The sequence below is a fragment of the Dermacentor andersoni genome, chromosome 1, assembly GCF_023375885.2.
Source record: "Dermacentor andersoni chromosome 1, qqDerAnde1_hic_scaffold, whole genome shotgun sequence".
Classification (NCBI taxonomy): Eukaryota; Metazoa; Arthropoda; class Arachnida; order Ixodida; family Ixodidae; genus Dermacentor; species Dermacentor andersoni.
Window position 1 is genome coordinate 27,340,848 of NC_092814.1, and position 22,548 is coordinate 27,363,395.

The 22,548-nt window shown below is 46.0% G+C and overlaps 1 protein-coding gene across 4 annotated transcripts in view; it reads left to right on the forward strand.

The window, feature by feature from the left end:
- Oat (Ornithine aminotransferase precursor) overlaps nt 1-14,761 on the forward strand; it is a 71,392-nt gene extending 56,631 nt beyond the window's left edge. For all 4 annotated transcript variants that reach the window (XM_055061261.2, XM_055061262.1, XM_050193003.3 and 1 more), the window contains one exon: nt 14,523-14,761. In XM_055061261.2, the coding sequence (XP_054917236.1) occupies nt 14,523-14,686 (164 nt within the window). In that variant the 3' untranslated portion in view covers nt 14,687-14,761. The remainder of the gene's footprint in view (nt 1-14,522) is intronic.
- The last annotated feature ends 7,787 nt before the right edge of the window (nt 14,762-22,548 follow it).

Consider the following 22,548-nt stretch of genomic DNA (forward strand, 5'->3'; position numbering starts at 1 on the left):
TTCTCGAACCAGTCCGCCTTCAACTGCAAACTGGATGGTGGTGCACGTAGACTAACCACTTTGCTAGTTCATCATGGTGCGCTTAAAATGTATGATATGGCTATACTACAGCTAGGTTTCATTATTGCAGGCTGAGAGCAACGTGTTATCACCATCCTTCACAAAAATTTATTTTGTCGCCATCTTGCTATGCCAATGGTGGTGACGCCGGGCCGGCTCTGATTACGCTTTTGCTAATGCTGCAAATGTGCTTTCTGTTTCATGTTGCAGGCAGTTTCTGGACTAATATTCCTGAAAAAAGAAAAGAAAAAAAAAACATGCAGACAGATTTAGCACGATACTCGAACCTGAGGGATGGGATGTTTAATTTGAATTGGTGAGGTAGCAGCAGTAGCGCATGATGCGAGCGCAGCCTCGTCGCCTTTAGCTGCTAGCTAAGAAAGGTATGGTGGTTCCAGCAAGGCGAAAAGGCACGAGCACAAATACGAGGAGAACACAGAAAGAATGCTGAACTTACAACTCAGTTTTAATTTGAAGAAAATGCCACTGATCGCTGCTGTGCATGTGCAAAAAAAAAAACAAATAAAATAAAAATAGTCATTAAATAGCAACAAACATATGCTCAGCATGCTAGCTTTAGTGTCTGGTTTAACCTGCCATGGTAGCATGGCATTGCACTTCTGAGCAAGAACTCACGTGTTTGATCCTGGCCATGGCGGCTGCATTTGAATGGGGACAAAATGCAAGAATGCCTGTGTACTTCTATTTAGGTGCACATAAGAGAACCCCAGGTGGTCCAAATTTTTCTGGAGTCGCGCACTACGGTGTGCTGTTGTAGTTTTTGCACATCAAACCCTAGAATTTAGCTTTTACATTTTTTTTTTGTGTCTGGTTTAAACATTCAAGTTCTTTGTCGGTGAGCTGTAGAAGAGGTTCATTCACGTACAATTCTGTGAAAAATTTTTCAATATGGAAAGCTTCACATAGCTCCTTTTCCGGTCTATTTCGCCCCCTATTTGTGATCAACACATGTGGAAAGTCTGGGCTGCAGCCATACCTCTTGCAGTGCAAAGGAAGATTTCCTCCTGTACACGTGGGAAGCTGGCTGGGGATATGTTGGCGTGTCGATGAGTGGCTGTGTGAGCACTGCAATCTGCAATTGGGGAGCTCTCCGCGACGGTCAGCATGTCAGGGTCGGGTGCCTGGCCTTCACGGTCGTTACTGCTTCCACAGAATGCAGCGGTTATTGTCCCCTCGAAGGGAGCTTCATTGCTGGCCTGTCAACAGCGTCTGGCCCTGTTGCTGTCTTTCGGTCTGGGCGGGCGCTGGTGAAAGAGTTGCCTTGTTGGAAGCACCCAAAGAATGCCCATTGCAGTTTTGAGATGCAACAGCACCAGCTCACTCAGCAAACCACCCTGCTTAGCTGTTAACTGATACTTCATGAGAACGAAGGTGATGTGTAATGTTTATTGAGGGAGGAATGTTGGTAGGAGGTGTATGCACAGAGAAGTACGACACATATCTGAATGCATTTAAGGTAGTGCACTGAAATCTGAAGCTATGAGCTTTAATAATACCAGTAAAAAGCCACTTCTGCAGTCGTATCATCCAATTTCATGTGAAAATGCAATCGCAATAACCATATGAAAATACATTGCTCCTATGGGACACTGGCTGGGAAAAGAAAAAAACATTTTATCCTGACAAACGTATTATGCAGAAACGTATCTACGAGATTCCACTGTATGGCAGTACCAACCTTTATGAAGCTTAGATGGGGAATTTCATTTAATTTGTTATATTCATGATTTCGTTAGAACAAGATTATCCACAAATATAGCCAGCAATGCAGCACTGATAAATGTCAAATCCCGGAGAAGAGGCAGAAAAGCTTCGCTTGAAGATTCAGTTGTTAGAATCGGGTAATTACTAACGAGCTAAGATACGTCTAATAAGTGTACTGGCAGGCCTTCAGAGCTATTCTGGCCGTGCCTGTGGCGATTTAAACTTTTGGGGCAGTAAAACGCATGCATTCATTTTTTTCTGATGTTTTCGCAGCCCCTAGGGAGTCTGAAAAATTGGACGTTGACTGTTGCTAGTCTCTAAGCATGGAGTAGTGCCAGGCCCCGAACACTCTCAAGTTCAACAAATGGCCACAGAGGGCGAAAAATCAATCGAGGCGCGTTTCAGCGTAAGCGCGCAAGTGGAGCTACTGTAATTTGGTCGAATAGTTTAATTTGTGCTTTCTCTGCTAGGGGCGCTGAACATGATGAATTTTTTAATTTACACAAACCATTTACATGAACAATCGAGGTGTCTAAGGATGCTTTTTTACCTCAGGCAAATAGGCAGTTGATTTTCTTTTAATTTGATTGTTGAAGCTGCTTTTTAGTCATAGCGTCAAGGTTTTTGTGCTCTATTAACCACCAACAGCCGACAGCCTATTGGTATCGATGTGTTTCCTGGCCGTTGGCGTTCGAATACTACGGCGGTAAAACATTTTCGAAAGCATGCTGGTTTCGTCTGCGAATCATTACATAGACTTGCTGTAAGAAGGTCTACTCTTGGCAAAGAATAGTGCCTCATTTTGTTTAGGCGTTGACTATCATAATGAATGCGGCGGAGGTTGAGGGAGTACGCTTGAAGGTACGTTTTTATGCCGTTGATCTCCATAACACCGTAAGTACGCAAACCGATGTCGCAGAGCACCCGATGCATCATTGTGTGTTCTCCGTCATCGCTTGTTTGCTGTATGCCTACTAACTCTTCATTTCTTCAAGTGTTGTATCCTCCTTTTGTCCTTGTTCTCTTGTGCTTCACTTACAGTATGTCGTTCCGTCAGCTGTAATGCGCATTTGCAAAACCAATACGTTTGATAAGACGCAGTGGTTATCATAATTTCTCTACACGTGTATTAAGCTGGCACATATGGTTCAGATACAGATACCTGTATGCGAACTTGCACGACGTTGATGCGGAGATTAGGATAATTATGACACCCGTAAGGAAGAGGCAGCTGACGGCCGTATAAGCTGTTGCGTTCTTTCCGCCAAACTACCCGGCCTGGTAGTGCTGTAAAGATGCTGTATAAAAGTGACACGCGGTGACAGGGAAATTATTATACTTAGCAGCCGACCGTACGTTTTGTACCTTAGGTCTTCTTTCTTGTGCGTTTGTGCTACCCTTATTAATGAGCCATCTCTTGACTATGTTCTTGACTATGTAACCGCGTTTGTGTGGATGCGTAGACGTGTGCTTTTTGTTGTACTTGTAAAATGCAAATAAAATATTTTCAGGCTTACTCAATCTTTGGTGTCGTGTGCGTTTATTCCAGTCGAGGCCATCGTGCCATCTGGAAACCACATTCTGTCAGTAGCCCTACACGAAATGCAACAGCTGGAGCGCGGCGGCACTACTCGGGATGCCCTTAAAAGTCAGTTCAGAGTGTGCCTTAACTCGATATGACTCAGCGCTACATGTATTCTGCTGCGCCTCGATCGTGCTCCCGCCAGTTTGGTTGCTGTGTGGCAAACGTAGCGCCTACATAAATATGTAGGCGCTACGTTTGCTACACAGCAACTAAACTGGCGGGAGCACGATCGAGGCGCAGCAGCCAGAAACCCAGTAAAGCCACAGAACACCTGGTAAAGCGTGTGCAAACCTGGTGAAGCGTGTGCAAAACCCCGTTTCCGTTTCCTGTTGTACAGCGCCACCTGTGGTCACATACTTTAGTTCACGACGCCACCGCTACGCTTATTTCCGTAGCACTGTGGAAGGTACAGTTTCCCTTCTCTAAGTTTGTATAGGTGTTCTGTGGTAGTGCCATGCATACGTTTCAAAGTCTGAATTAAGTCGCTGTTACAAATGTCCTCAGTGTCACCCAAACTCGAAACGAAATAACACGTTGGAGTAGTCTCGAGATGGTTTGCGTTTGAATTTATGCTGATAGTGCATTCATGTGATTGTTTCCTGTGTAGATTAAAACCACCTCATAAACCCATACCTAGAAAGAGAATGATAAAGTATCTGACTATACGAGTATGGTAGTTAAACAAGTTGGGGCTAACTAGAATGCATTCTTTCCTATCTGTTTCCGCCAATATGCAATGTCGGCATAATTTTAGCTTCAACCTTAGTGTGAGCCCTATGCCATCTTTGTCAACCAGATAAGTAGCGGCATGAGTAGTGTGAGCCCTATGCCACCTTTCTCAACCGGACAAATAGCAACATGAGATCATACTAGCGAGTTATTACTTAAGAAAGGTGTTCTATTTGTGATTTATTATTCACATTTCATTTGTTCGTGACTGTACATCTGCTTACATACAAAGGTGTAGCAGTAATTATATTATGGAAAGGAAGTGCCGGCCAAAGCTTTGATTTCGTGGAATGCGAAAGAATCCTGCATTAGGGAGGCATGTGCTGCAGCGGGTTCAGCGGGCGGGAGCCACTCTCTCCAGGGCTGGTATAACGTAAAACTATTCCAATCTGTTTTAGTGCCCATATGGGAGAGGCCTGAGCCATTTTGATCTATAATGAAGGGCTAATGATGGATTAGGAGTAAACAGATCATAATACATAGTTTTATGTTATACTGGCCCAAGGTCGATTGCGTCTCTCTGGTCCTGCAGTGACATATGGTGACCCAGAAATTATATTACTGTGACGACTGGACTGCATAATTTGCGAACATTTTCCGCTATCATCATGAGCCTTGGTGCGGGAATATATAGTTTGACCAAAGTGCCACCAATGTTTTCGGCTTTACGGGAAAGCATGCGCCGTGCCGCTGCTCGACCCACTCTTCCATATTCTAGTACGCTATAGCTACAAAGCGTGCTTCTACTGCCCCGCATTGTGATTGGCTTGCGGCAAGGTGGAACTATTTCTATTATGCAGAAATGGCTTTTAGTATATCACAGTAGCTCATAACTTTGGCTTCTCTGTACGGTCCGCTGGTGAAGTGCATTCCCAGGCACTTCACCAACACTGTCCAGACATTAAAGAAAAATCTATTGATAAAAAATGTCTTGGGTTACTTCTGGAAATTTTGGACTTTCTATTGCAGAATGCACGTTTTTGTGATTGATACTAGTGATTAAAAATCAACAGGCACTATTACCAAAATTTGCATGCACTAGACAACTTCAGTATCCTGGTAATCTGCTTCAAAATTCAGCTTAAGACGTTGCTTAAAACGGTTGCAGTATAGCGCCTATGTTAGTTTATTCTGTATTCCATGATGGTTTCGAAGTGCACTATTCCATTGTTCCACCAAAATTCAGATTGGCCTGCTCCAAACTGCTTCAAAATTAAATTTAGTCAGCTGCAAGCTGTTCCAAAATAAACTTTTTTCTGCTCCAAACAGCAAATTTACTTGCTCCAAAATGACTTTGGGCAGTCCCACCCCTGCACGTTGAATGCATTCACTGCCCCCTAGTGCTGTTAATACAGACGCTGTGTGCAGCTGTTGCATTAACAATTGTGGTCACTACTGGGGTCAGGCACATGTGTTCTGACCAGTGAAGTTGGTCATCTTCTAGTGAAGGCCTATTCCAGGATCAAAATAACAAAAATTTGGCCCATATACATATACAGGCACCTGCCAGGACCTTTGGTCAGGATAAACTCAACTGAAAAATTGAATTAGCCAGAATTGAATTAATGGAAGTCCATACATATGAATAGATATAGGTGGGCACAAATACTGGCACTTAACCGTTTCTGCTGTCATATGAAGCTACTTGAGCAGGCATAGAGTCTTCATTTGTTGTGGTGTTTTGTTGCTGATCTGCTTTCAGATTTTTCTTTTGCTGTCAAATATTAATCGTATCAATCAATATTCTTTAGAAAATTGATCATATTGCTACGGGATAGTATTTCCAATGACGAAGAGCCGAGCAGTAAGAAGACGACTACAACGATTAGAAGCTTGCGTGGGCTGTTGCCTCTTGGCCAAGCGCAGCGTATTTTCTTGTAAATATACTTGTACATAGTTTTTCGTCTGCGTCTTCCTACGTAACATATCTGGTGGAGGTGGACGTTCCCTGTACCTCGTCACGGAGCTTCGCAGTGGACGGTACGTCGAGCCTTCCTTCATGGCTCCCGGCGACGACAACCCGACTCCGCCGGCTCCGACACCTGCTGCCACCTCAACGACCTACATCCCTCTCCCCGCTCCCCGTGATCCTGGCGTATTCTCCGGCAAAGATGGGGAAGACGATGACTGGATCAGCCTGTATGAACACGTCAGCCGCAATAACCGGTGGGACCCTACTATTACGCTCGCCAACGTAGTCTTTTACCTCGGTGGCACACCTAGAGTTTGGTATCGCACGCACGAAGATGAGCTCACCAGTTGGGAGTCACTTAAGGCACAGCTTCGAGACTTGTTCGGCAACCCCTATGGTCACCAACTTGCCGCGCAGAAGGCGCTTTCCGGCCGTGTGCAGACGTCAACAGAGCCCTATGTCACGTACATTCAGGACGTCTTGGCTCTGTGCCGCAAAGTTGACACCCACATGACTGAGTCCGACAAGGTTGCCCACATCCTCAAAGGTATTGCCGATGACGCCTTCAACTTGCTCGTTTGCAACAACGTAGCGACGGTGGATACTGTTATAAAAGAGTGCCGCCGCCTGGAACTCGCTAAAAGCCGACGTATTGACCAGCATTTTGCCTGTCTGCCCAACACCCCAGCGACATCTTCCTGTGCCGACACTCCTCGTCCCAACAACACTGCCGATGTTACCAGGATCGTCCGGCGTGAGATCGAGGCCGCCTATCCGGCTGCCTTCGACTCCAGTCCCACCAACACATCTGCAGTCACGGTCTCGCTGATCCAGGCAGTTGTCCGCCAAGAGTTTGAAAACATGGGTCTTCACACCATCTGTTCGGCCCATCGTCCTGATACCCGCCCGGCTTCTTCTATTCCGCCCCGTCTCGCATCTTCTTACCCACCACGTTCCCGCAACCCATCTGAATGGCGCACTGCTGACGACAAGCCCATTTGTTTCCACTGCCATCGAATCGGGCACATTTCTCGGCACTGTCGCAGTCGCTGGAGTTCCCCGAACCGTTCTACTTATACTGCCTACTCTCGCCCCTCAGGTGGCCCTTCTCGTCCCTATGCTGCCCGCTCCGATAATGCCGCCTCAGATTCTCCTGCGCCAAACCGCCCCTATTCTCGTTCGCCTTCGCCCCAACGATGACAATCTCGCTCTCCCCAGCCCCGTCGCTCCTATTCGCCGACTCCCTTCGGACGCCGCTCCCAGCCGGAAAACTAGACGATGCAGCGCCTCGAGGTGACGCTGCATTGCTCCCTACACTGCCAAATCCTCTACTGACGTTGCCCACTCATCTGAACCTTCTTGATGTGCAAATCGACGGTGTTTCTGTGTCTGCACTCATAGACACTGGGGCGCATTTGTCCGTAATGAGCGCTGACCTTCGTAACCGGCTCAAGAAAATTATCACGCCTGCCACGACGCCTGTTGTCCGTGTCGCCGATGGCGGAACAGCCCCCGTAATTGGTATGTGTACCGCCCGCGTCTCCTTCGCCGATCGCTCAACAATCGTGCTATTCACAGTCATCGCTCACTGTCCCCACGACATCATCCTCGGCTTAGACTTCCTCTCCGAACATTCTGCTCTCATCGATTGCTCCGCCAGTACACTCCGCCTCGACCTGCCTGTTCTGGATCCCGCTGAACAACACCCTACTCGCCTCAGTTCCGTCTACTTTGTTCGCTTGCCACCTTCGGCACTGACTTACGTTGACTTCGTGTCATCCCCACCAGTCCCCGACGGTCACTACATCGCGGCTCCTATGCAAGACGTCCTCCTTACACACGGGATCACAGTACCTCACACAGTTTTATCTATTACGGCGAATCGCGTCTGCCTGCCAGTGGTCAATTTTGGCTTGACGACACAAGTGCTGCCACGCGGGATGTCTCTGGCCCAACTTTGCTCATTCGAGGATCACTCTGTAGCATCGATTTCAGTAGACAATTCAGCCGATCCTCCTCTACCGTCGCAGTCGGCAACTTGTACCATCGCAAACTTACAAAAAATGATTGCACCCGACATGCCTTCCAAGCACGCTCGTGCGCTCTACCACGTTCTGATTTCCTACCAAGATATTTTTGACTTTAACGATCGTCCTTTGGCCCAAACAACAGCTGTCAAACATCGCATTAATACCGGCGATGCCCCTCCTATTCATCGCCGCCCGTATCGAGTATCATCGGCTGAGCGTCAAGTTATTCACACCGAAGTTCGCAAAATGCTTGCCAAGAATATTATTGAACCGTCATGTAGTCCATGGGCGTCACCTGTTGTGCTGATAAAAAAGAAGGATGGCTCGTGGCGCTTTTGCGTGGATTATCGGCACCTTAACAGGGTTACCAAAAAGGATGTGTATCCCCTACCTCGGATTGATGACGCCCTTGACTGCCTCCACGGTGCTCGCTATTTCTCCTCTATTGACCTTCGCTCCGGCTATTCGCAGATTGCCGTGGACGATCTCGACCGCGAGAAGACTGCCTTTGTAACACCCGACGGTCTTTATCAATTCAAAGTGATGCCGTTCGGTCTATGTAACGCTCCTGCCACTTTTGAACGCATGATGGACTCCCTTCTTCACGGTTTCAAATGGTCCACGTGCCTGTGCTACTTGGACGACGTTATAGTATTCTCCTCAACATTCGCTACGCACCTCGAGCGCCTCTCAGCAGTCCTGGACGTTTTTCGGCGAGCCGGTCTGCAACTCAACGCATCGAAGTGCCAATTCGGCCGTCGCCAGATTACCGTCCTTGGACATCTCGTTGACGCGAACGGAGTGCAGCCGGACCCAGGCAAGATTCATGCTGTTACGCACTTCCCTGTTCCAAAGTGTGTCAAGGATGTGCGCAGCTTCATCGGCCTTTGCTCGTACTTCCGCAGTCTCGTGAAAAATTTCGCGGCCATAGCACGACCACTAACCGAGCTTTTGAAAAAAGACGCCCCTTTCCAGTGGGGCGATAGCGAGGCCTCTGCATTCTCGCTTCTAATCGACCTTCTCACAACGCCTCCCATTCTGGCCCATTTCGATCCTTCTGCGCCTACCAAAGTCCGTACTGATGCCAGTGGTCACGGAATTGGCGCAGTACTGGCACAACGCCAGCGTGGCCATGACCGTGTTATCGCTTACGCCAGCAGGCTCCTCTCGCCCGCGGAGCGCAACTATACCATCACTGAGCGTGAGTGTCTGGCCCTAGTTTGGGCGGTTGCGAAGTTCCGCCCATACTTATATGGCCGACCCTTTTCCGTTGTCACAGACCATCACGCGCTTTGCTGGTTATACTCATTGAAAGACCCTACAGGAAGACTTGGTCGCTGGGCCTTACGCCTCCAAGAATATTCGTTCTCTGTCACCTACAAATCTGGCCGACTACACAAGGACGCTGACTGCCTGTCTCGCTACCCAGTAGACGAGCCTGACGACTCCGGCAGTAGTACCGCCGACGGCATTTTCTCTGTGTCTGCCTTCGCTAACATCGCCGATGAGCAGTACCGAGACCTATCGCTGCGAGTACTCATCGAGCGTCTGCGCTCTACATCTACCGACGCATCCGTTCGCCGATATGTCCTCGAGGGCGGCATTCTGTACCGAAAGAACTTCCTCCCTGATGGCCCTGATCTTCTTGTCGTGCCAAAACATCTACGACAGACTGTGCTCTTTGAGATGCATGGCGCACCCACTGCAGCACATCTTAGGGTAACCCGCACGTACGACCGCGTCCGCCGCCACTTCTATTGGCCTGGTCTCGCTCGCTCCGTCCGACGCTATGTTGCTGCCTGTGATCCCTGCCAGCGTCGGAAAACACCTCAGGTGCTACCTTCCGGTCATCTCCAGCCGATCACCGTCCCTGTGGAACCGTTCTTTCGTGTTGGATTAGACCTCCTCGGTCCCTTTCCCACGTCATCCTCTGGGAACAAATGGGTAGCCGTCGCAACTGATTACGCCACCCGATACGCTATCACGCGGGCGCTCCCTACCAGTTGCGCCACTGACGTCGCGGACTTTCTCTTGCGTGACATTATCTTAGTGCATGGCGCCCCGCGACAACTGCTTACTGACCGTGGTCGTAACTTCCTCGCGAATGTTATCGCCGACATTGTGCGTTCCTGGTCTATTCAACACAAGCTGACTACCTCATACCATCCTCAAACCAATGGCCTGACAGAGCGGTTAAACCGTACTCTTACCGACATGCTGTCCAAGTACGTTTCGAAGGACCACCACGACTGGGACGTTGCCGTTCCTTACGTCACATTTGCTTATAATTCTTCCCGGCACGACACTGCCGGATTTTCTCCATTTTATCTACTCTACGGTCGCGAACCGACCTTGCCCCTTGACACGGTACTTCCTCCTGCTGCGATGTCAACAACCGAGTATGCGCGCGACGCCATCACCCTCGCCGACCATGCACGCCAGCTTGCCCGTGCTCGACTGACGGACTCGCAAACCACACAGCAGCGTCGGTACAACGCCTGCCACCGTGATGTACAGTTTTCGCCTGGTGCACTCGTGCTCCTGTGGTCGCCCTCTCGTCATGTCGGACTTTCAGAAAAGCTTCTTTCGCGATACACAGGGCCCTACCGCGTGCTGCGCCAGGTGACGTATGAAATTGCTCCTGTGAGCTCATCCTCGTCATCTACTCTGGCATCTAGTGATGTCGTGCACGTCTGTAGGCTCAAGACCTACTACACCGCTTCAGACTCCGGCCTTTAGTCGCTCCGGAATGGCGCTTTTGCCGCTGGGGGTAGTGCTACGGGATAGTATTTCCAATGACGAAGAGCCGAGCAGTAAGAAGACGACGACGATGATTAGAAGCTAGTGCGGGCTGTTGCCTCTTGGCCAAGCGCAGCGTATTTTCTTGTAAATATACTTGTACATAGTTTTTCGTCTGCGTCTTCCTACATAACAATATAGATATGTCAGTTGACAATTTAGTTTTAACAAATATCTTGCATCTTCTGCTGCTCAGCTTACATATATGGAAATACATGTACATTTGAATCCAGTCCTTCCTTGGTTGTGATTTGGGTGTGAAATTCATACAGTGATATGACTTCATTTTCTCAGCTTTGAAGATATGCTTTACCAGTCTAACATCATTTAATGCATCTTTTTAGTGCCCCCCTCACAGGAATTTTCTTGTGAAAAATTTCCTGAAGTTTGTTTATTATGCCAAGTTCTGCATACTTTCTGTTAGGAAAATGTATTGTGGTTCAACTGTCATATTTATCCATACATTAAAGGAGCACGCTTGTTCTGAAAGCGCCTTTCCACAACACATATGCAGAGGTGGAAGTGCTGCGCCAAATGTGCCATCTTGTGCCAAAACACTGAGCTGCGCCAACTTACGCCAGAACGCTAACTTCAAATGAAGCCGCTAAATTTAGTGGGATGTATGTGTTCAGTCGCAACTGCACAGCCATGTGTTGGCTAGCATTTAGCCCTAGAAGCGAAGCTAAAGCAATCCGTTTCAGCGTGTTTGGAGTGTGGGCGTGTTTGGTGGCGCATTGTAACTTGGCTGCAGGAAAACGAAAGTCCTTTGTGCTATACAATGCATTACGAATGTTTTATGTAAGTCTTGCGTGTTTGCGTAATATGCGGACTAGCTAAAGATGATTTGAACTGACGCTCTTTTTATGGGACAGTCGGGAAAGAAAACAGCGCTCTCAGCTGAATTAATAAATCGTATGATCTGTCATTATACATGTTAAAGTTCGTTTGTACGTCATATTGGTAAATCTGCGTCGATTATTGGCGAACATTATGCGTGTAACGTTAAAATGTATTTTGTACATGCACCACGTTTGGTTACTGGGGTGGTAGTGTGGCACTCTGATAAACGAGCAAACGAGCTGCTTGCTTTCGTGAAACTTCTTGACCAGAAATATCCAATGGCAACCGCAATCATGACTCAAATTTGCGCTCCGGGTACTCTATACTCTGCACAACCACATCATACAAAATGAGACTTTTGCGGCCGCAAAGCTCAAACCGAGGATGTAAAGTTTAGGTTTTAGTCTACCGTTGCGGCCTAATAGCGGTTGTAAAGGGTTGGAGAACGCGTGAATGACAGAAATTGCATTTGCAGCAATGATCTTCACAAGGCAACTTGCACTGATCAAGTCCAAAACTTTTAAGAAACCATTGTTTAGCATTCAAACTACTATCAGGCGGAGTTTTAAGTTGTCTTTATGGGGCAGCCCTAATAATCGAGGTTGTGCAAGATATTGTTCGGGGATGCTGATCGGAAAGCTACTGAGCACTTTCTTTTCTCTTCATTCTTTTCATAAATATCTGAGCTTTCTTTTTAAATTTCTTTCCGCCAAGTTACGTGGAATACTGGCAAACGTGCAGTGACCAACACAGTAGCTTCACGTTTATTCTGTGGTACTCTGCTATGCCAACTGAATGTCGCCAAGAATTAAAAAGTCACAGCTTCGTCCGAAAGGCGAAGCATCGATTGCGACAGAAAATCAGTAGATAGCTATACAAATTAAAGATAGTAGATTTATCGCCTGTGAAACTTGTAAACATTTGCTTACTAACTAAATTAACAAGCACGGTGTTAAACATGAACACATCTCACTCAATGACCATGGAAACTTGCTGTCAAAACGCTGGACTGAAGCGTAGCAGCAGCAGCGAGCGAATTGGCCTTCGTGCTGAGTCTCTTCATCATGAACTAAGCATCAAAAGCACAGTGCATACGAAGCTACCAGCACTCTGCACACTTTGTACCTGTCACAGATCACTTTGATGATGAGGCCCGTTTGACCGCGCACTTTGTCCCCATCTTGGATCGCTTTCAAGATATGGGCGCCCACGCGTCACGCCACATGCAGTAGCGACTGGAGTAGAACCGCCATCCCGTTCAGTCCCTGACCTCCCCCAGTGCCTCGCGAGCGATGGAAGATGGTGCACTTCTTCCCCGCTTTCCTCCTTTGCGTGTGCGAGATTGAGCCACGATTGTCAGCTGACCCTCGCAGGCTTTCACTCGCACATACAGCATACGGCACGCGGTGACGGTGTTATCGCCCTTGGACTTTATACCAAACATCACGGTGATGGCGAAAATACGTTTGGAGTATCCATATATATTTGCTATCACAGTAAAAAATAACTGAGGGCATTACACAAACCACATTCACTGTTTGTTGATAGGTGTTGTTTGTTGTCACAGTCAGTATTTCTTGTTTGTTGTAAACGAACATGTCTAACAAACGAACTTTAAGAAGGGATCTAGTTCACGAGATGTCAATAAAAATTTGTGGAGGACATTGAAACATGAGCGATAACTGGATTTAAGAGAACCTAGAGTTTGAATTATCCAATATGCTTATCCAATAAGTGAGGTAAAAAATGTTACCTAATGAAACTTAAATATTAGTTGCTTGTGCACAACGAAAAATAAAACTTGAATAGCAATAACAAAAGCCTATCAACAAATAATAGGTGCTGTTCACGTAAATCCCTTGTTTTTTTGTTTTTTCTTGGCCACATTTACTTGGCATGTTCAGTGTGCAACTTAATAGTAGTTCCAGAGAAACTCGTATAGGTTTCCTTTGTCAGGTGTATGGCATTTATTTTCTTTAGTGAACTTTCCTCCACCATGAGGGCTTACACAGTGTTGATTCACCGTAACCTAACAGTGTTCTGCAAAGTGAAGTAAAGAAAATTTTTTCTTGATTTGTCTGAATTTCACTCATAATGATCCTATCCTAGCGTGCTCCAAAGCGCTTACCTTCAGCTCCGAAATGAACAATTCCTGCTCCAAACCTGCTCCAATGTGCCAAGTTTGCTGCTTCCAGAGGTGCTCCAAAACTCCCTTAGCCACTTCCATCCCTGCATATGTAAAGAATAAAATTTATTGTGTGAAAGCATAATTATTTATTACCAAAGGAAAACAAAGCATAAACCTACACATGAGACTCCAAAGTCTCAGCTCCCTAACCTGAAATGATCTAATGAGCAGTTTGAATTTAGTGAGCAAAGCAAATAGAACTAAAACCTGGACACATTGTGGGACTGTAGCACTTAGTGAGGCAGGCAAGAAAGAAAGCCGAGAACGTTTCCTAAATGTTATGGTCCCCGTACATGTATCAAACCATCTAGTAGCTTAACAGTCTGTTCTTGTGGACTTGCATGATTCAGTTTCGAATATAAATGATATAATGAATCTGTTTGAATGAGTACATGAGCGTGCGTCTGGAAGATAAAGGGTCAACAATATTTTGAACTTAGCCTACGTAGAAGAGGACTGAAATTTTTGTTGCCATTGAACTCGTTTGAACGTTACTATATTTCAGCACCCAGTGATACAAGTTGAGTTTCTAATCTGCCATGTGAAAGCAGTTGGAGCGTGTGCTTCATTGACTGAAAGCTGTTAGCTTGTGAAATATGTAGTAGCGTAGCACTAGCAGTGTAATGGCCAGCACTTGTCACATTTTTCTTTCAGGGCTCGATGCTTGGGAAATCTGCTTGAAGCTAAAGGAAAATGGCCTTCTTGCTAAGCCAACTCATGGAGACAAGATACGTCTGGCACCACCCTTGGTTATCACTGAAAAGGAACTGCGGCAGTGCATTGAAATCATTGGGGAAACAATGGCAAGCATGAAGTGACAGTGATATTACATGGTTTGTTTCTTCATTCAACAATGCTGTAAGCATCCAATAAACATATGTTCTTGGATTTCAGTTACTGCATCACTTGTATGCTTTTAGGAACTCGTACATTACATGTGCAATAAGGAATAATACCAGTGTTAGCAAGTTTTCTTGCATGTATTCCTTAAATACAGCATTCAGAATCCTTTAAACATTTTGTGACTTCATTAAATATCCTCTATGACAAAAGCAAGCAGTAAAATGAATATGGCAAGCAAACAATAAGAAACTGAAGCAGCGATAAGGTATATGCTAGAAAAGAAGTGCTGTACTTGTGGGCCCAGCCAGTGAGAAACCAATCATGGTTGCTTCATGCTGTGCCCAGACTTTGTCCACCAAGTTAATGACCTTACTACGTATTTCAGAAAAATTTTGTACGCAAGATTCTAATGGTAGTGTATGTACTCGAAGCCAATGCTGTTCAATAGAGGTGGTGCCCAGCAACTGCCGATGCTTGTCGTAATCGTACTGCGTCACTGCACGTTTGCAGTGTAAAGTTAGGCCCACGAGTAGACTTTGTGACTCTGAGCTTTAAGACATTTTGCTATCTAAGAGATATCCGTTTCAGTTTGTTTAGCTGTTGCAGCCTGAGGGTCCTCTGATGAGCATGTATACTAAGCTTGGCTGTGTGAAGTTACATTTCTTAAATTTAGGAGGTCCATGTGGTTAAAAACTGCGATGCCACTGCATTGGCAAAGAGTGGAAATTTTAAAGGGAATAGCTTTCTTTGGCTACTGTGACAGTTTTCTGAACCTAACTGAATTACATAAGCACTCAGCGAGAAACTGAGATACCCATTTCGCCTCTGCGTGTGTGACGTAGTGTGGCACAGCGACATTAGAATCCTTTTTCTCCACGGCACTTTAAAGAACCATTTACTACATCGGACACCAACGCAACACTCCTGTCACGAATCGAACACTGCCACTGTTGCATGCCAGACGTGCGAGGTCATGTGGTTTAGCGTAGAGTGAGATGGAACGATTGTTTGACTTCTTGTGTTTGGTGCTGTGAAGAATGCCGAAGAACAGCAAATTATGGTCAACTCTCCCATCAATTGGGGAGGCCTGCCAGGAAGACCGTATGAATGGTGCCGAAGAGTACTTTGGTGTCAACGACCACTTCAGTCAAGAAAAAATTGGAAAAACGCCATCGCCTATGGGCCAAGAAAGATCGTCAGCGCTGCGGTATGCAGAATGCCGAAGAAAGATACCATGGTCTGGAGCAAATGAGTGCCCGTCAACAGCACATCCGGCTGTTCACTTACTTAGTCATCTACAATGATATTTATATTAATTTTATACTCTGTTAACAAATTTCAATGTTCACCTTGATGCAAACATCACCCTTGCTGAATCAATCCACTCTGTGCAGAACCGGTAAAATCTTTTCAGTGCAAAGGTGGAGAGGAGGTTGGCTGGAGAAGCATATGTCTCTGACCTGCTACACCACACTGAAGGGGAGAGGGCATACAGAAGAAAGCAGGAGGAGCATGATGAATTGTGAAATGACTTGAGCACTTGCTGTTTGATGCTGTATAAGCACAGTCAGTGTCCTCGACCCAGAAGAATGAAATCTGTGTGCGCAGGCACACACACACAGAGCTTTCACTCTACTCGGACTATGCCCAGCGGCGTAGCTCAGTCTATCTCAAAGAAGGCGGAGGTTCCCCACCGGACACTAACACTCATCCCCCTCCTTCAGCCCCTCTCACTGTCTCGTATACAGTTAAACCTCAATATAATGCACTTAAATATAACGAAATTCTCGATATAAAGAAGTATTTAACTTTTCATAACCTCTTGTCCATAGAACACCATTTAGAACGTCAGTTTAACGAACTGTGTATGCGATTTCATTATAACGAAAGTTCGCTTCCGCCGCAATGGAAAGCCGAGACAATAAATGGAAACTTCCGCCGACGCAGACGGTCAGATACTAGTTGAATTACAAGCGGCTGCTTGCAAACGCACCTCAAATCGCGTGTGGCGCGACAAGAGCGACCGCCGAAGTGGAGACGCATCATGTTCTGTATTAGGTACAAGTGCGATAAGATGCTATCGCGCCCCGCGCACTTTGTGCTTTCACCCGCCGTGGTTGCTCAGTGGCTATGGTGTTAGGCTGCTGAGCACGAGGTCGCGGGATCGAATCCCGGCCATGGCGGCCGCATTTCGATGGGGGCGAAATGCGAAAACACCCGTTCACTTAGATTTAGGTGCACGTTAAAGAACCCCAGGTGGTCGAAATTTCCGGAGTCCTCCACTACGGCGTGCCTCATAATCAGAAAATGGTTTTGGCACGTAAAACCCCATAATTTAATTTTAACTTTGTGCTTTAGGTGCGAGTGAAACTGTGCGAGGGTGTGAGACAAGAAAGATGGTGGCTTCTCCAGCGCCGCCTTCCCGCGGAAGCAAAGAGAAAGAGGGGGAGGGAAGCGAGCTCGCGGTAACGCGATCAAGCGTGCGCGAAGGGGGGGGGGGGGGAGGGAGGGGACGAGGTGCAAGTTGGCGCGCGTCTCGGCCGTGGCTGTTAGCGCGGCTGAGCGCATGCGCGCATCCTGCTTAAGAGGTAATCTGCCGCATGTGCAAAGTGTGGGCGTGCCGAGACGGCGTGGCATTATGTAAGCTGTACCGCGCATTTAGTATTGGAGGTTGTGTAATCTCGAGTTTCGGCGACCCGTTGGAGCGAGAGGCAGACGAAGCATTCGTTCCCCGCTGCCAGCGCTTCTCATGATTCTTCTCAGCGTGTCGTCTCAGTGCGGGTGACGCCATCAGCCGCGGGGGTGGAGTGCACGCGAAAGCGTGGCTGGCATCACTTAATTCGTACCGCCGATGTGAAGATATCGTCGACGTGGCCTGAAACCGTATCATTCGTCGCCGACTCCCAAATTCATCAAAATGAATTGTTTTTCTCATTCAAATTTGCATTTTTCGACTGCCCGATAATTCAGAAAATTCTTGCGGCCTCTATCTGTGTAAGAAAAATTGATCGGCGACTGCACTTTCTTGCATAAAAGGCCGAATTTCAATACAACGAAATTTCGATATAACGTAGCAAATTTCTGATTTCACCTACTTCGTTATATATATATATATATATATATATATATATATATATATATATATAATCAAATAACTGGTGGGGGAAATAATTCACATTAAATAATGCTATCTTCATTATGCTATTTAAAAATCATCATATGAAAAATACTATAACATTTTGTTGCATGTCGGACAGCTTGTACACACTAGCGGGAATGAAACTAAGGTCCCCCAAAATTTCTAGAATCCTTATTAGTGGATACAATAGCCACAGGCTTGCCTCTTCATATGGGCTCTCTTAGTTGTCTGCTCGCCCTATTCAGGCCCACTAGCCAGTGCGTCCCTTGCATGGGCTGCGAAATGTCCGAGTAAATTGCCCTGATATTCACTATTGTAAATACTGTACTTACTGTAAATATAGGGCCTATGTACCTTTTTGCTCCCCACTCGGTGCTTTCTCCAATTCTGTACCTTCTTCATTGCACCATCTCCCTTTCTGGCCAATGTTCAGGTGTCAGCCATTGCCATTGCGGTCAGCGAAATTCTTTCGGTAAGCCCAAACGTAGTCGCTTTTTGCCCAATCATATGCGAGCTGATGCGGACGCGTAGTAAGCTGCACCCTTTGCCTATTTGTTCTTGGCGTGACCGCGTGACAGTGAAGACTCTGTGCGTGTGCACGGGAGAGGCGATTGCCCCCAATAAAATATTCTCATTTTTTTTTTTACGTGCCAAAACCACGATTTGATTATGAGGCATGCCGTATTGGGGGCAGGGTGTCGGAATGTATTTTTCGTTCGGGTTTTAGTTTTGTTCCATTCAAAAAAGTTTGGGTTCTGCTCCGGAACAAAAAAAAAAAAAAATGATCCGCAACGGTTCATAACGATCTTGGTTCGCATGCAAAAATGTTCGAAGCAAAGTACTGATAAATATGTAGTATTTATTTTTATCAATAAGTGAAGTACGAATCCAGAGATCATGCTCAGTGCCCTGAACACTGAGCTAACACTGAGCACGATATCAGAAGCAGCACGTTATTGATTGTACTCGCCGAAATGCGGGACCGCTGTTCCTATGAACTAAAACGAACGCAAGAAACGATAAAATTTTGGTAAGAAAGGGTTGTACTCGTAGAAAACGAAACGATGAGCTTTTCAGCGGGCAAGCCCTGGGTTTTGCTACGATGCCGATCTGCTATTGCACCGAGCGGAAAGCTTACATTATTAATGGAGTGCTCGATCGGCTATCGTTCGCGCTATCTCTGCCTGAGATACGCACTTATGCGGACCTCTGAGATATGCGCTAATTCTGACGTTGTCTGACGTCGGTTTTTTCGGATTGCCGACTTTTCCCTTGAACCGTAAACTGATTAAAAATATTTCGGTTTCACTCGAAACAGAATGATAACGTTTCGGTTACATTTTCGCTCCAATCAAAATTTCTTTTTCTTTTTTTTTTACAGCGAAGCTGTTTATGGCTAGTGTTTCGTGAAATTTTCATGTGTGCAAGCAAAAACTATCATCGTATAGCGCGAGCAGTGGCGCGTGTAACTGCTCACGCGTTCATCGCCATCTTTTTCCACAGCTGGCCTTTTGGCGCCCCTCGGCGTAACCACGCGAACGCGCTCGTGCCGCTGCTCGCGCGTTCGTCGCCTTCTTCCACAGCTCACGGCACTGGTCCACTGCCGGTCAGTGTGGTGATTTCTGTCTCTATTTATTTGCCTCAGTATATCGCGAAATGAAAACACAAATGTATATAACGAATGTATAACATGAATGGTGGCGAATGTATAAAAATAAATGTGTGTGCGTACCACCACCGATCAAGACTAAATGTGTTCTTAATTTTGTTAAAAATTCTGTGTCACCTCTTTGTCGTGTCCTATGCAGCTTTGTTTTCACAGGGTTGCATGGCTGATAATTTTATTTTGTTTTATTGCGATATCAACTATATGGACACTCCAGGCGCATTTTTGCCGTCGCCGTGATATTCAGTATAAAGTCGAAGGGCGATAACACCGTCGCCGCGCGTCGTATGCTGTATGTGCGAGTGAAAGCACGCGAGGCACGCGAGGGAAGCCGACGATCGCGGCTCAATCTGGCGCGCGCGTAGGAGAAAGCGGAGAGCAATCGCGCCCTCTTCCGTGGCCCGAGATACCGTGGGGAAAGGGGGAGGAGGGGTGTTGTGCTCCGGCAGCAACTGCGCATTTCGCTACCGGGCGCAAGGGGAACTGACGATAGCGGCTCAATCACTGGAGGGCAAGCGGGGAGGCAGCGCGGGAGGGAGGGGCGGCTTCGACTCTGCCGACAAGTGCGTACTCGCGGGCGCCGTATCTTGAAAGGGATCTGCAGACGGCTCATACCTTTGTGCGCGCTGTGTTCCAGCACGCTTCTCCGCACACGGCAGTGACACGTCTGATTGTGCCGCCATAGGGTACTTAGGTGCTGCACTCGCTGGCAGTGTACGAATTTCAAATTCTCGCAGTTTGTATGATTACGTGCATTGCAATATTTACATCTCGCCTTAGAAACGGAGGTTGAACGCTTACAGTAAAGCAGTTCTAGAACAAGTTCGAGCTTAGCAGATAACTGGTCGTTTTTGCCGCGCTTTCGCTTACGCTAGCAAATTTGCTTCAAAGTTGACGCATATGGTGCACACAAAATGTTTTAGAGGTTGACCTTCAAAAACACTAACGCAACTTCCGGCCGTAAAGCTTTAGCTGCGTCATACTGTGAAAAGATATAGGACAGGACAAGGTGAATAAGTACGGCAGCGTTACCAATAGCTGAAGGTACTGTATTCACCGATATACAAGTCGTGCGTGTGAAAGGTAAGAATGATAAAGAGTGCGTGGTAGGGGGAAACAGTCTTAGCATTAGCAGAGACATACTATGCGAGGGTCAAAAAGAAAGCTTGACGTCGCGGTTTCGATCACGGCCGTGGCTGTCGAACCTCAAACGGAGCCATATGCAGGAACGCTCGTGTACTTAGATTTAGGTGCACGTTAACGAACCCCAGGTGGTCAAACTTATTTCGAAGTCCCTCATCACACATAATAATCACATTGTGGTACTTGCTCGTTAAACCACATAATTTGTTCTTTTTAATAAGGGAAAAGCAAAAGCACTATAAATATAGGGCCTAACCATTTTGCAGAAAAACACATTTGCCTTAGTTCTGTCATGCAACGACCCATGATGAGCACACAATTTGAGAAAGAGAAACAGTGACACATCTCACTAAAAGAAAGGGAATGGTTGTTGCCAAAATACACAGGGTTATCATATTTTAAATTTTCCGGAATTTTTAAGAATCGCCTGTTGCAGACAATTCTCATTCACATGGATTACTTAGATAAGCGGACATTACTTGCGCGAGAAATGAAAACACATATTCATAATTTTCAAAATTCACTAATGAACTTAATTAATTACTTTACGGCACATTGAAATTTACGAATTGTAGTGAGTTTGTAAGGCATATGCACTTGGAATGAATTTCCAGAATGACGCCAGATTGTAGATGTGCGCCATGAAACTCGCCGCAAAAATGCGCCGTTCCACTTAATTTTTTAAAAGAATTCTCTTTTATGCATTGAAGCACAAAAGTAACTGGAACGCCCGTGTATTTCGTACCACACTTTGGGAAATATCTCGAAACTGGTGTCATCCTGGAGATTCATTTCAACTGGATACGCCTTGCAATCTCAGCGGCTACAACTCGTAAATTGCAAAATCTGCTGTAACGTAACCAATTATTTATTTATTTATTCAAAAGAACCTTACAGGCCCTATGGCAGGGCATAAAGTAAGGGGGGCATTTTAAACAGTAAGGACATAAAAAGTACAAATTTCCAACAGGAACAGTGCTATAGAATGATTGCCGTGTTATACAATACTCAAGCCACATAGAATACATAGAAATACTTGAAGGCACACGAACACTTGTTACCATTAGCAGAGGAAAAGGAATACTGTTTACGAAAATAATATACAACGTTGCAAAAATACGCAATAAAATACACTAGAGTGGGTATTCGTGAACGGTATTAAATGGGTAAAGCGTGAGTAACTGACAGCGGAACGTGTCGGGGTTAGATACGGAGGCTATGTTATCAGGGAGGTCATTCCAGAGACGAATGGCACGAGGTAGTGCAGATGAATTAAATGCATTTGTTTTACCGTATATGCGCATGAAACTGAACTGATTATGTAATCTGCGTGAAAAAGAGTGGGGTATTTGCAGTTGTAACCGGGTTCGTTTATTAGTGCAAATATATTTGTGGAATAAGCACAAAAGAGCGATGTTGCGGCGGATATCTAATGAGGGCAGTAGAAGGTATAGTTTAATTTGTGTAATGTCTGAGTTTATACCAAAGTTAAATGATATGAACCGGGCTGCTCCATTTTGTATCCTTTCCGTCATATTGATTAGGTAATTTTGATGAGGAGACCAAATAGAGGAGGCGAATTCTAACTGGCAAAATGAATGTTTGGAAAGCGAGTTTTCGAATATTTGTCGGGGCATTTCGCAAGTTGCGTTGTAGATAGCCAAGAGAACATGTTGCTTTGGCGCATGTAGAAGCGATGTGTGGGATCCATGAAAGATTCTCTGTAAGAAGAACACCAACGTACTTGTATGATAAAGTGTGGAAGAGCATAGTGTTATTAAGGTGATACGAAAATTTAGAATTTACACATTTTCGGCTGAAGCACATCACCTTGCACTTTGTAAATCTTAGTATCATGAGCCATTTGTTACACCAGTTAGCGATAAGGC